The sequence below is a fragment of the Melanerpes formicivorus genome, unplaced genomic scaffold (assembly GCF_026170545.1).
Source record: "Melanerpes formicivorus ecotype bairdi unplaced genomic scaffold, bMelFor1.0.p_v2 SCAF_99, whole genome shotgun sequence".
Classification (NCBI taxonomy): Eukaryota; Metazoa; Chordata; class Aves; order Piciformes; family Picidae; genus Melanerpes; species Melanerpes formicivorus.
The window spans coordinates 1,825,856-1,841,022 of NW_027142451.1; the positions used below are offsets into that span (position 1 = coordinate 1,825,856).

At 51.1% G+C, this 15,167-nt stretch overlaps 1 protein-coding gene across 1 annotated transcript; it reads right to left on the bottom strand.

Annotated features, from left to right (window-relative positions):
- Nucleotides 1-4,009: 4,009 nt before the first annotated feature.
- On the bottom strand, nt 4,010-10,705 carry LOC137455442 (zinc finger protein 271-like). Its single transcript, XM_068166248.1, has one exon. The coding sequence runs from the start codon at nt 9,994-9,996 to the stop codon at nt 8,203-8,205; it is 1,794 nt and encodes a 597-aa protein (XP_068022349.1). The 5' UTR covers nt 9,997-10,705; the 3' UTR covers nt 4,010-8,202.
- Between the last annotated feature and the right edge of the window lie 4,462 nt (nt 10,706-15,167).

Consider the following 15,167-nt stretch of genomic DNA (forward strand, 5'->3'; position numbering starts at 1 on the left):
CTCACTGAGGGTTGTTACTGACAAAGATTCCCCAGGGACTCGTTAGAGCAGCTTGTTAGAGGCCATGATGGCAGGGAGACAAAGGCAAAGTGCAGGGGAGAAAAACTTGCCTTTGGTGTCTGAAGCAGAAAGGCCAAGCCCTGACCACTGCCCTTGGAATAGAAGAACCTCAAAGCCTCAAAGCAAAGTTTCTCCTCACAGGCCTTGGTGGCAGAGGCAAGTGCCAGAGCCAAGGGCACAAAGACCTTGGTCCTCTCAGCCTTGCCAGAGCCCTTGGCCATCCCTACTGCAGTCTCTCCTACACTGCCCCATGCCTGCAGCTCTTTCCCTTCAGGCTGCTGACACCAACCTTGCATCCCCACCCAGCTCTCCCTCTGCCATTTCCATCCCTTCCCTGAGCTGTCTCAGCTCTCCCTGCCATTGCCTGACACCTCTGGATGGCCTCATGCATAGCAACTCTGCCCTCTGAGGGACATTTCTTTGGCCTCATCTCCACTCTGAACCTTCCAAGCTGCACTGTGTGGAGGTTTTGGTCTCTTCCCTCTGCCCAGAAGAGCTCCATCCTCTCTGAAACCACCCTTCAGCCATGTGCACACTACTACGGCAGTGCCCTGAGCCTCCATTCACCAGGCTGATGCAGCCCTGGTCCTTCAGCCTGTCCATAGAGATGTCAACTCCCATCCTCTCAGATGTCTTCTGCGGCCTCCCCAGTTGCTCCTTTTTCCATTAGACTGCAGAACCCCACACCTAGACACTAAGCATCCAGAGGTGGCCAGAGCAGTGCTGAGTCGGGGGAGGACAACTTCTGTGCTTGGGTGACCACATTCCTCCTCCTGCCACAGTCAGGCTGCAGTTGGCCTTCTTCCCTATGTGCAGGGTTTGTTCCATTAGAGGGCACTTGGAATAGCTCCTCCCAGATGCTACGGTGCCTTTCTGTCTGGGGCTGGGACACGCTAAAACCTCCAGCTCCAAAGATCAGGCAGACAGTTTGTACCGGGATAGGACCCAGCCTGTCAGGGAGTAGGTAAGGAGATACAGGTTGTACTGGGAGGAGACACAGAGGAGTGGTTGGAGAGCTTCAGGTGGTGTAGCCTTTCCTTGGAGTGGGCACAATCTGTACTTGGAAGGAGTTATGTTATGGTTGTTATTAATAGTTAACAATCGGCTGCACCAGGGCAAGTTTAGGCTCATGGTGAGGAGAAAGTTCTTCCCAGAAGGAGGAATTGGCCACTGGAATGTGCTGCCCAGGGAGGTGGTGGAGTCACCATCCCTGGAGGTGTTCAAAAAAAGATTGGATGTGGCACTTAAAACCATGGTTTAGGTGTCAGGAGGTGGTGGGTGGTAGGTTGGACTTGATGATCTCTGAGGTCTTTTCCTACTTGGTTGATTCTGTGTTTCTGTGATTAGAAGGTGAAGGGAAAAGTTTGAACACAGCTGGTGACCAAACCAATGTCTGGTGACAAACCCAAGAGATTCCAAAAAACTGTAGTGAAAGGTGAGGAGAACATCTCCTGTCTAGCTGATGGAATGAGAAACTTGAGAGTCTCCAAAAAGCAACAGAAAGAAGGGAAAAGAACCTCAGTAAAGTCTTGTTCAATATTGCTCTATGAACTGCGGACAGGCCTTAGGCCTGGTCCTTGAAATAGGAGCTTAGGAGAATACAGAGTGTTATTGCTCCAACCACCTTCTTGAGACTGAAGCCCAAGTCAGGAATCCATAACCATAGCCAAACCCAGAGCTCTGAGAAGCCCCAGGTGGTGTCTTCCTTTTGCACTTCATGCAGAATCTGCTTGGTTCGCATATCTCACTGATCATAGAATGGGCTGGGCTGGATAGAACCTCCCAAGGTTATCTTGTCCAACCTTCCCAGGGACATCCTCAGCTAGATCAGGTTGCCCAGAGTCCTGTCAAGCCTCACCTTCAATATCTCCAGGGATGGGACCCCCACCCTCTCCCTGGGCAACCTGTTCCAGTGTTCCACTACCCTCATGGTGCAGAACTTGTGCTGGCTCCTACTTCCTGCACAATCCTGCTTTGTTCCCATCTCTCACCCATGTCTGTGGATGTCCTTCCTCTCTGATCCATGGAAACACAACAGCTTGTGTTCAGTGCTGTGCCCACTCCTCCTTCTGAGGCAAAGACCATGCCTGGAGCCATTCCCTCCTGAGCAGCTATTTCTGCAAACTGTTTCACTCCTCCCTGGGAAGCTGATCCTGCACCTGCAGTCCTATTCCAGAGGACTGGGAGAGCAGAGATCTTCACCATGGCCTTTTCTGCTTCACTTTCTCCTGAGCAAGGCAGAAACCATCAGGCAAAGCTGTGCCAACCAGAGGCCCTTTCCTTTGCAGCATTATTTCATTTGTGCCATTTCAGATCTCCTTGGACCCAACTTTGAGTCTCTCACTGATCAGCCACAGTTGTATTTGGGAGCACTGCCCCAGGGGCACAAATTCCCAAACAACTGAGGGGTGATCTTTTCCTGCCTTTACTGCCACATCTCCAATACTTTCCTTTTCCTCCTGGTGCTGCCCAACCTGTGTGTTTGTTCCTTATTATGGAATGGTGACAGCCTGGATGGATGCACAGCCTGAGTGTTTTTCCCACAGAGGTGACCTGACTTCAGGCAGTCAATGTTTGCTGATCAGTTAGGTGGCATCTCTGGACACATTTGGAATATCTCTCACTTGGATTAGGAGCCTCCTCCATCCCCCATCCTGTGCTTCTAATTCTGGATTATCCTTAAGGGAAGTGTTCATCCACAAGCTCAACAGGAGCCACCAGTGTGCACTTGCAGCCCAGAGAGCCAAGCAGAGCCTGGGCTGCAGCAAGAGAGGCATAGCTAGCAGGGCCAGGGAGAAGATTTTCCCACTCATCTCCACCCTGGTGAGACCTCACCTGGAGCACTGTGTCCAGTTCTGGAGCATCTATTACAAGAAGGATCTGGAGGTGCCGGAAGGTGTCCAGAGAAGGGCCATGAGGATGAGCAGAGGGCTGGAGCTGCTCTGCTATGAGGACAGACTGAAAGAGTTGGGCCTGTTCAGTCTGCAGAAGAGAAGGTTCCAAGAAGTCCTTCTTGTGGTCTTCCAGTATCTGAAGGAGTCTACAAGAAAGGTGGGGAGGGACTTTTTAGGGTGTTGGGTAGGAATAGACTTGGGGAATGGAGCAAAACTAGAAGTGGGGAGATTCAGATTGGATGTTAGGAAGTTGTTCTTCACCGTGAGGGTGGAGAGAGACTGGAACAGGTTGCCCAGGCAGGTGGTGGAAGTCTCATCTGTGGAAGTTTTTAAGGCCAGACTGGATGTGACTCTGAGCAACCTGCTCTGGTGTGAGGTGTCCCTGCCCATTGCAGGGGGCTTGGAACTGGATGATCCTTGAGGTCCCTTCCAACCCTAACAATTCTGTGATTCTAAGTATGTCCAAGAGGTATTATCAGGTATTGGAATTCCAATGAATGCCCTCCCCCCTCCAGCCCTTCCTTGGGGTTCTCAGGGCAGTTGGTGCACAGGCAGCAGTTGCTCTCATCAGCTCTGTGTTGTGTTCTGTGTCAATCCAGAATGGACATTTGCTACCAAGGGATTTCTTTCTAGATTCAGGTGATGAGATTTTCAGTTCCCTTTCTCCTTCTCTTCAGTCTGGTGTTCCTTCTCCTGCACTAGTGCCTGCTGGGACAGGATCCATGTGATTAAGAGGAACCCACTGGCAATTTCTGGGGGGCCTCAGACTCACTAGAGGTGATCTGCACCATGCAATGTACAGAGCAATGTGAACGCTACAGCACTCAAGGGAACAAATGCCTAGAGAGCAGCCCCATGGAGGACCTGGGAGTTCTGGTGGACAGCAAGTTCTGCATGGGACAGCAATGTGCCCTGGTGGCCAGGAAGGCCAATGGGATTCTGGGGTGCATTTGGAAGAGTGTGGCAGTTGTAATGTAGTTGGTTTATTCACCCTGAGCACAGCTTCCAGGACAAGATGTATCAGGTGAAGACCTTTATTACATTACACAGCAAGGTTCTCTCGTCAGCAGGCACATGTCACATCTCAATTGGTCATTCTCTACTGGCATGTGTAGCATTAAGGCAGACAATAGGTCAAAACCAAGAAAACAATATTTTAACACAGCCAAAGAAATTCTGCCCAGTTTATTTCTTTCAGTTACAAGATGTTTACATTCTTTTCAGTCAACAACTAAACATAGCCTCTTTAACTCGAGCAAAGGCAAATCTCCATAGCCTTCCAAAGCTATCCAAAAACAACATTCTCCCACATTTCGCCTTTTTGTTTGCCTAATAAAACAACACTTTTAATTGACCTTTCTAACATTCTTTGCATACACAGAAGCAAGCAAGCTACAACTAACTCTATAGCAAAAGCAGAAGTTGTGTAGTGCAACGTGTCTAACAGACTGATGTAACCCATACAAGACACAATGCTCAGGTTGTATGAATTAGCTCATTCTAACAGAACTGGCATAATATATGGTTAAAGATAACAAACCTTCTATTAACAAGCACACATTCCTTTCCACTTATCTTACAAGGTCAGAACACAGAACAGTTGCTTCTCTCGGACAGAAAGTTTCATCTCACAGCTTTGAACTTATTTCTTTGCCACCTGCATGAGCTCCCAAAGATGAACTTAGATCTTACTAGTTCCAATTATAACATTTCACTCTTCTTATTAACAAAGAAGATCTGATTAGGCTTGAACACACAGGGATCAAGATACAAAGATCCACAAACAAAGCAAACCCAATCCTCGGCACTGTCTTTTACAATCTGCTTCAAAGGTATGTCACATCTTTACTTTCCTAAGATAGACAAAAATCATAATTTTTTTTATGTTAGTAAGATTTTCCTTGATCTGTAAAGGTAGATCTGGCCAGGCTCCATCTCCACAGATAAGGAAAATACTTTCAGGCAAACAGCAAGAGTGAAAAGGCTCCTTTGCTGGGCCAGAGATGACATCCTGAATATTCATGGTTCGGCCCAATGTAAAATTGAACACAACACAATAATCCATTTTCTCTCATCCTAACATAATGATCTCTTGATGCTTTGTTTTGCTAAGGAAAGGTACTGAGTCCTACTGATCCGAACTTTGGCTTAATGTTGTTTTACCTTTCAAATTCTTCCCAACTAAAACCTCCAAAATGTTTATATCCTCCATAAATTTTGTTAAATCACACTTGAAACCACATAGGAGATGAAAATTTGAGAACATAACATGCTTCAAATACTCCTCCTTTATGATAGAATGGAATAGAACGGAATAGAACAGACCAGGTTGGAAGAGACCTTCAAGATCATTGTGTCCAACCTATCATCCAACACCACCTAATCAACTAAACCATGCAACCAAGCACCCTATCAAGTCTCCTCCTGAACACCTCCAACGATGGTGACTCCACCACCTCCCTGGGCAGCACATTCTAATGGACAATCACTCTCTCCGTGTAAAACTTCCTCCTAACCTCCAGCCTAAACCTCCCCTGGCACAGCCTGAGACTGTGTTCTCTTGCTCTGGTACTGGGTGCCTGGGAGAAGAGACCAACCTCAGCCTTTCTACAACCCCCCTTAAGGTAGTTGTAGAGAGCAACAAGGTCACCCCTGAGTCTCCTCTTCTCCAGGCTAAGCAACCCCAGCTCCCTCAGCCTCTTCTCATAGGGCTGTGTTCCAAACCCCTCACCAACTTTGTTGCCCTTCTCTGGACACGCTCCAGCAAGTCAACATCCTTCCTAAACTGAGGGGCCCAGAACTGGACACAGCACTCAAGGTGTGGCCTAACCAGTGCAGTGTACAGGGGCAGAATGACCTCCCTGCTCCTGCTGGCCATACTGTTCCTGATGCAGGCCAGGATGCCATTGGCCCTCTTGGTTGCCTGGGCACACTGCAGGCTCACGTTCAGCCTACCATCAACCAGCACCCCCAGGTCCCTCTCTGCCTGGCTGCTCTCCAGCCACTCTGACCCTAGCCTGTAGCACTGCATGGGGTTGCTGTGGCCAATGTGCAGAACCTGGCACTTGGATGTGTTCAGTCTCCTGCCCTTGGCCTCTGTCCATCTGTCCAGCCTGTCCTGGTCCCTCTGCAGAGCCTCTCTACCCTCCAGCAGATCAACTCCTGCCCCCAGCTTGCTGTCATCCACAAATTTACTGCTGATGGACTCAATGCCCTCATTCAGATCATCAATAAAGATGTTAAAGAGCACAGGGCCCAGCACTGATCCTTGGGGCACACCACTACTGACTGGCTGCCAGCTGGATGTGGCACCATTCACCACCACTCTCTGGGCTCCGTCCTCCAGCCAGTTCCTAACCCATTGCAGTGTGCTCCCGTCCAAGCCATGGGCTGACAGCTTGGCCAGGAGTTTGCTGTGGGGGACAGTGTCAAAGGGCTTGCTGAAGTCCAGGTAGACTACATCCACAGCCTGCCCCACATCCACCAGGCGGGTTACCTTATCATAGAAGATCTGGTTGGTCAGGCAGGACCTGCCCTTCCTAAATCCATGCTGGCTGGATAGCTCTTGACCTCACTGCTCCAGCCTGTCCAAATCCTCCAGATGGCACCCATCCTGTCCTTCCTTCTTATCAACCACACCACTCAGCTTGGCATCATCTGCAAACTTGCTGAGTGTGCCTCAACCTCACTGTCAGTGTCACTGATGAGGATATTGAATAGCACTGGTCTAACTATACCTGGGACACCTCCATGGCATACAATCACAGAATCAAAGGCTGGTTTGGGTAGGAAGTGAGATTCACAGGTATTCTAGTCCAATGGCCTGCAGTGATTCAACCAATGTTTCCCTACTCAAATCTCCAGGACCCCCTGGCTCCTCTCCACAGGATTTCAATGTGCTGCAGTGTCCCCAGCACAGCTCAGAACAAGAGCCTAAGGGCACTCGCTAGCCCTCTCTCCCTCTAACCATGGCTGGTCACTCCACAGCTTGTCACCAGCAAGCCTGGTTTTGTCCCCTCTTCTTTCAAATCCAGTTTAAAGGCCTGCCAGGGAGCCCTCAAAGCTCCTCAGCAAAGACCCTCTACTCCCTTGGAGAAAGATGAATCCCATCTGACCCCAGCAAGCCTGCTGATGTGCTGCCCATCCCATTGTTAGACCCCGGAGCCATGACAGTGACACCAGCCACAGAGCCATGGATTCACAGCATGAGTCTGTCTCTTTCTGCCAGTGTTACTGCTTGCAGATAGAAAGGGAGAGGAGCAAAGAACCTGTGCCCCAGACTCCCTCCCCAGCTGTCTCCAGGCTCTGTCATTTCTGGATCCCTCTTGGACTATGGATTGTGGCTTCATCTCCACCCACATGGAAAAGCAGAAATGGCTAAGAGTCCAAGGGTTGGACAATATAAATATTTAAATCTATAACTATATGTTTCTAAATCTATTTCCCTTTTAATAACTCTTAGGCCAGGGTTCATATCAGGGGATCTGCAGGGCACATGATGGGGGCCACTCCGATCCCTTTTCAGGGTGGTTGCAGGATTTCAGCAAGACATTTGTTCCCTTCTAAAGTGACAGCCCCATCACAATGCTTCACTCACTGGGACATACGTGGCTGAGCTGGCAGAGGTGGCAGGGCAGGATATCCCCATGTCCTACCTCCTACAGACACCCCCATCTTCATGAAGCTGAGGAGCCTCTGCTGACATGTGCCCCACAAGTACCAAATGCCCAGGATAGGGCTGAAATATGAAGACAGAGATGCCTCTGAGACCCTCCCAAGACACCATCAAGACTGATGAAAATCTCACCAAAGACCTCCCTGAACTGGGCACACAGCTCCAGCCTCGGGCCTAGGAAAGAAATGTCCCCAAGAATTAGGCATTTTGGAGAGGAATGTCTAAAAGAACACCAAAATAAGACAAGATCCTGTTCATTTGAGGGGTTTAGCATTACAGCTGGGCAAGGGACAAAGGAAGGGGACATTTAGCCTGGGGAAACCCAAAGTATTGGGGAGAAACCACACAAATCCCAGCAAAGCTCAGTCCAGCTTCAGTGGTGGTGATGGCTGTGATGACTCATCACAATAAATTATTCTCATCATCACTAATTGGTGTTTAGGGGAGAGTGGGGTGCTTGTTCCTGCTGGAGCCCCCAGAGTCTGAGAAAACAGGTGCAAATGAGGTGAACTTGGTTCAATCTGCTGGAAAAAGTCCCCCATGGCGGGCATGTTTACCCTGGTAGTGCTGGGGTCAGCGCCCTTCTGCATCCCCTGGCACAGGCTGGTCACTGGCATGGATGCGCATGTGCCGGCTGAGGTTAGATCTGCAGCGGAAGCTCTTGCTGCAGGTGGTGCAGAGGAAGGGCTTCTCACCTGTGTGGACAAGGCGGTGCCGCCTGAGGGAGGCCTTGTGAGTGAAACACTTGCTGCAGTCACTGCAGACATAGGGCTTCTGGCCACTGTGGATGCGGCCATGATAGAGCAGCTGGGAGCGCTGGCTGAAGCTCTTGCCACAGTCGGCACAGGTGAAAGATTTCTTGCCAGTGTGGACATGGAGGTGACTCTTGAGGGTGGCACTGTGTCTGAAGCTCTTGCCACAGGCAGTGCAGCTGTAGGGCTTCTCCCCAGTGTGGATGAGGTGGTGCTGGAGGAGGGTGGAGCTTGTAGAGAAGCTTTTGCCACAGTCAGCACAGCGGTATGGCTTTTTGCCACTGTGAGTGTGGTGGTGCTGCGTGAGGGCATGGCTGGAGCTGAAGCTCTGGCCACAGTCAGCACAGCAGTATGGTCTCTCCCCTGTGTGCATGCGGCGGTGTCGGGTGAGGTTGGAGGCCTGGCTGAAGCTCTTGTCGCAGACAGCACAGACATATGGCTTCTCCCCAGTGTGGATCCGCATGTGCCTCACCAGGTCTGAGCGCCTGGCGAAGCTCTGCTGACACTTGCTGCAGGGGTTGGCGATGACTGCAGTGGCTGCTGGCTTCTCTCTGCTGGGCAGCTTGTGGCCCTCGGAGAGGTTGTTGCTGAGGTTGTGGTCTGACCTGCAGCTTAAACTCTCATTGGAGGTGTCCAGATTACAGGGTCTCTTGCTGGTGTGGCTACAGCGATGCTGTGAGACTTGGGAGACATGGCCGAAGGTCTTATCACAGTCAGTACAGGCAAAGGGCCTCTTGCCACTATGGGCATGCCAGTGGGTAATGAGGGTCTTGCTCCAGAGGAAGCTCTTGCCACAGCCAGCACAGCAGTAGGGCTTCTCACCGGTGTGGATGCGGCGGTGCCGAAGAAGCTGGCAGCTCATCTTGAAGTTCTTGCCACAGTCGGTGCAGCTAAAGGCTTTCTGGCTGGTTTGGACCTGCCAGTGAGCAATGAGCATTGAGTTCCCCTGGAAGCTCTTGCCACAGTCACAACAGATGTGTGGCCTCTCACTGGTGTGGACACGGCGGTGCTGGAGGAAGTTGGAGCCACGGTGGAAGTTCTTGCCACAGTCGGTGCAGGCAAAGGGCTTCTTCCCTGCATGGCCATGCCAGTGGGCGATGAGCATCAGGCTGCGAGTGAAACTCTTGCTGCAGCCAGCACAGCTGTAGGGCTTCTTCCCGGGCTGGACACAGTGGTGCTGGTTGAGAGAGGAACTGAGGCTGAAGCTCTTGCCACAGTCACCACACACAAAGGGCTGGGCACCATGGTGGGGACAGCAGTGCTTCATCGGCTCCGAGCTTGGTGGGGAGCTGAGTCCACAGTCAGGGCACTGATTTGGCTGCTTTGATGGCACACAGGGGGCTGATGTGGCTTTGTCTTTCTCCTTCCCCTGCTCCTCCTCATCATACTCCTCCTTGTACTGGTCATCATTCTCATCTTCCACCTCATCTTCCTCCTCATCTTCCTCCTCCTCTTCCTCCTCTTCTTCCTCCTCCTCTTCTTCATCTTCTTCCTCCTCTTCTTCACCAGTTTTGTCTTCCTCCTTTGCTTCCTTGGGGCTACACTTCAGATCCCACAACTCTGCCAGGTGATTCTTCTCCTTCAGGCTCTTGTCCAGGTCCTTCTGGGTGGCCATGGTGGAGGGGGAAGGGGCAGCACTGTGCCCTCAGGCAAGGCCCCAGGGACCAAGTGATAAGAGAAGGACAGATGGATGGACTCTGTGTGTGTGGACAGCCAAATAGCCTTTGACACCCAACACTTGTCTGGATGTGGGGAGTCATACACCTAATTCCTATGCTGAAACCCCTGGTACTTATTGAGTGGGGGTCATCTACCTTATTCCTGAGCCCAGCAGCAGTGGCAGGTCAGTTCCTAGCCCAGTCCCTGCCTTATGATCTCTCCCAGCTCAGATAAAGCAGGTGGTGGTGCTGACCCTCCTAACCCCCTCCCACCAACCCAAATCTATACTGATGAGAGCAGGGGAGTTCTGTTCAACTGGGCAGATCTGCAAACTCTTCCCTTGCCCATTCCAAAGGGGCAGGGGTGATGGAGAAAGAATGTCAGGGCCCCACCCAGACAGAAGCAAAGGGCTCAGACAAAAGCACTGACCTACAAGGGGTGGCTTAGCACTGTCCACACTCCTACAGGAGAGCCAGGCCTTGCTGCAGGCAGCTCCAAAGACCAGCAGCACAGGCACAGCAGACAGGCAGTGCTCCTGAAGTTGGGATGGATGTCTTCAGTGGAGATGCAGCTCCTTCTCAAGCACATAACCTCCAGTAGACATCTGCAGGGCAGGCCCATAAGAGAGGGGACTCCAGGCAGCCTCTCTCAGGCCTTGGCTGAGTTTCATCCTGCTGGAAGATTAAAAGATGCTTTACAAGATAAACTTTCAAGGGTAAGAATGGGAAACTTAAAAGTGTTTGCCAAAAAGAAAAGGGTTAACAAAGGTTCCAGATTTCACAGCCAGAGGTGGGGAGTGGGAGCTGGCCTCACACCTATGTATGCCAAAAGGTAGCAGGAGCACGGAGATAAGGGAATGGTGAATTTCTACCTTCCTATGCAAAGTTAGGAGTGAAGAAATGACTGCCTGACTTTGTTTTACTGTTCCATGCACAGAATCACACAAGGTTAGTGGCTGGAAGGGACCTCAAAAGATTATCAAGTTCAACGGCCCTGCAGAGCAGGATCACCTATACCAGTCCACACAGCAATTCTTCCAGGCAGGTCCCCACTATCTCCAGAGAGGGAGACTCCACAACCCCCCTGGGTAGCCTGTTCCTGGGTTCTGTCATCCTCACAGGGAAAACTTTGTTCCTCCTGTTTCCATGGAACTTCCTCTGCCTCAATTTCCACTTGTGCTGTCATTGGGCATTACCCAGCAGAGCCTGGCTCCAGCCTCTGTGCACTCACCCTTTACATATTTATAAACATCCATGAGCTCACCCCTTTGTCTCCTCCTCTCCAAGCTAAAGAGCCTCAGCTCCCTCAGTCTCTCCCTGTAAAGAAGATATTCCACTACCTTAATGATTTTTGTACCTCTGTGTTGGACTCTCTCAAGCAGTTCCCTGAGGTCCTTCTTGAACTGAGGGGCTGTAGCAGGAAAGGGTTAACTGAAGTTTGATTAGAAGTACCCAGCTGCCTGGGGCTGCCTGGGAATAATTGGTGTTTGATTAGAAGCTCCCAGCTGCAGGATAAGAGTAAGGAGTAACATGTACCTCCAGGTTCCTCTGCTTATAAACTAAGCAGGGATAGAAATACATTTAATGTGTTGGCAGCTGGAAACAGGAAAGCAACTTCACAAAAGCAGCCTCAACAGAAGCCAGAGCTGAGACAGCAGCCCAGCTCCAGCCTCCACAGCTGCTTCAGTTCCTGCTCCCTCACTGCTTCAGCTTCTCCAGCTTCAGCTCCAGCATAACCAGATCCACTCAGCAAGGGAGTGGCTCCTCCCTCACCTCCCTATTGAGGTAACCAAATGACAGGCACAGATCCTGTCTCCAGCAAGGGGACAGGGAATGACAAAGCTCCATGGACACTTTAATTACTTCAGTGTCACACCACAGACAGGGACACCACTGGTCAGGGGGTGGAAACTACAAGTACCATTCCTGGTCTCAGAGCAAACACTGCTCCACACTGCTTTTGCAGTACATTCTGGTTAGAGTATGGTTGTATGCTTTATATGCTTGTGTGCTGTTCATACAGTGCATGTGGTACATGTAACTCACTCTGCTTGTGTGAGACAACCTAACCCACATGGGATAAACCTTAACAGGGGGAATTTATGCCCCAGGTCTTTCATTGCCCAAAGTCAAAGGGGTGGAATGTGGCAAAAGCTGCATTAGGACACTGAGACTCTTGAACCTCTCCAGAGAAGGGCAATGAGGCTGGGGAGAGGCCTCCTGCAGAGGCCTGTTCCAAGCACTGGTCAGGCTACACCTTGAGTACTGTCTCCAGTGCTGGGCTCCACAGTTTAGGAAACCTGTTGAGATGCTAGAACATGTCCAGAAAAGGGCAACAAAGCTGGGGAGGGGTCTGGAGCACAGGCCTAAGGAGAGGCTGAGGGAGCTGGGGTTGCCTAGCCTGGAGAAGAGGAGGCTCAGGGGAGACCTCATTGCTCTCTACAACTACCTGAAGGGAGGCTGTAGCCAAGTGGGGGTTGGTCTCTTCTCCCAGGCAGCCAGCACCAGAACAAGAGGACACAGTCTCAAGCTGTGCTGGGGAGGTTTAGGGTGGATGGAAGTTCTTCCCAGAGAGAGTGATTGGCCATTGGAACGGGCCGCCCAGGGAGGTGGTGGAGTCACCATCACTGGAGGTGTTCAGGAAGAGACTGGATGGGGTACTTGGTGCCATGGTTTAGTTGATCAGATGGTGTTGGGTGATAGGTTGGACTCGATCTCAAAGGTCTTTTCCAGCCTGGTTAATTCTATTCTATTCTTTGTGCTCTTTACACCGTTTTGCTCTTTTGTGCTCTCTTGCCCCTTGCACATGCTCTGCCCTTGTGCAGGTGCTCTGCCCTTGTCTGTAGTGCAGAGAAGCCTTGCTACCCAGGAAGAGCTGTTGTGCCTCAGTTTACCTGGGAACTAGCAGAGAGTCCTTCACATCAGCTGCACTGAAACTGCAGCCAGCTTAGCATTGCACCCACAGTCCCACCAGTAGGAAGAAGCTGCCTAACCACATCTTGAAGGGACAGAGACCTGGGAAGCCAAGCCAGGAAGCACTTGCCTCAATCTCTTTCAGCAGCTCTAAGCATGTCTGCTGCAAGCACAAAGCTGCAGCCCTGAGAGCCAAAGCTGGTCCCCGCGCCTGCTGCTCACAAAGCCAGAGCCGTGCCCAGCCACTCCTGCACCAGCTGCCAAGGCACAGGAGGAGGAGCTGCCCATCTCTCCACACCCGACAGCCAAGCACCAGGGTGATGATCCAGAGCACCTACCGGGACCACCTGGGAGTGTCCTGAACAGCCAAGGGACCTGCTTGAGAGCCTGCTCCAAGTGAAACAGCCTCCAGCACAGCCCTGTGGAGCCCACACCACACCCCTGCAGCAGCGGGAGAGAGCTGCCTTTACTGCACACAGAATGGAGCACACCCAGAAGCCAGCACAGCACCTGCCCAGCTCCCCCCAGCATTGACCAGCCTAGCAACCAGCCCAGCTTCTAGCCTTCACCAGTACATGAGAAGCTCAACATGAGCTCTCACTGTGCACTTGCAGCCCAGAAAGCAAATCAGATCCTGGGCTGCATCAAGAGAAGTGTGGCCAGCAGGTCAAGGGAGAGGATTTTCCCCCTCTACTCAGCTCTGGTGAGACCCCACCTGGAGTACTGTGTCCAGTTCGGGAGCCCATATTAGAAGAGGGATATTGACATGCTGGAAGGTGTCCAGAGAAGGGCCATGAGGATGAGCAAAGGGCTGGAGCACCTCTCTCATGAGGATAGACTGAAAGAGTTGGGGCTGTTCAGTCTGGAGAAAAGAAGGCTCCAAGGTGACCTTATTGTGGCCTTTCAGTATCTGAAGGGGGCCTACAAGAAGGCTGCAGAAGGACTTCTCAGCATCTCAGGTAGTGATAGGACTAGGGGGAATGGAATGAAGCTGGAGTTGGGGAGATTCAGGCTGGAGGTGAGGAGGAAGTTCTTCCCCATGAGAGTGGTGAAGCCCTGGAATGGGTTATCCAGGGAGGTGGTTGGGGCCCTGTGCCTGGAGGTGTTTAAGCCCAGGCTGGACGAGGCTCTGGACAGCCTGATCTAGTGTGGGGTGTCCCTGCCCGTAGCAGGCGGGTTGGAACTGGATGATCCTTGTGGTCCCTCCCAACCCTGACTGATTCTATGATTCGGTCTCTCTTTCAGGGCTCACACATTTGACATCCATTTGGGTTCTGTTTAAAGTCCCTCACCTCAGCCCACGTGGCACTGTCACCTGTGGATAGTAAAGCAGCACCCCAGGTAATGCACAGAGCCATAATTGGTGAGTGAACATTGGTTCAAGCCTCTTTGAAAGGTTCTTTGAATTGTTTGTGCCTGACACTCAGCCTCACTGCTGTATTCAGCTGCCTGGTGTCTTGTTGAGTTGCCCCCTAGTGGACAAAGGGCAGACTGCATCCCAGTTCTCTCACTGAAAAGCTCTGTTAGTTTTCTAATTTGGTTCCACATTGTCAAACTCCAGGACTTTATGGAATTATAGCCATGACCATACACTAGAAACTGCATGTGGATAAACACTGTTAAAAGGTTATTGATAATGTTAATCATAATAAGTAATTAATATTATTTATATATCATAATTCATGGTAATAACCATGAGATGCAGTCAGCCTTGGGCTGGAAAACAGTGTCCTGGACTAAACCAGCCTCATTATTGTGCTACAAAGCACAGCTCCTACCTGGGAGACCCCTGCCCAGAATAAACCACCCACCCTCTGTACATACACAGGGAACTGAACAGCAGCTGGAGCTTGAATGGAAGCCAGCAAGAGACTGGTCAGTACCAGTCAGGTACCAGCTATCAGGCATAGCTCATGCCCTGCACTAGATCAGCATCCACCAGGAATTTCAGCTGTCTGCTGTCTTTGTGGCAATGCCCCCAGCAGCCCAGCTTGTGCAGCTCTGCAATCTAGCAATGGCTACTTGCTAGTGCCAAACCCAGCCTGCAGGAGTTTGATTCCCGATGTTGCTGACAGGATGACATCAGGAGCTGCACAGGACAGGGCCTGCTCCTGTCATCCCAGCCACTCAGGCCCCTGATGAACCCTAAATCACTGTACAAAGAGGATGCTTGACCTAGATGGACCACTGACATGGCCACCTGTGATGTCACAAA

Bases quoted from the DNA above. Each gene is read 5' to 3' on its own strand.
- LOC137455442 (XM_068166248.1), bottom strand. From the start codon at position 9,996: ATGGCCACCCAGAAGGACCTGGACAAGAGCCTGAAGGAGAAGAATCAC.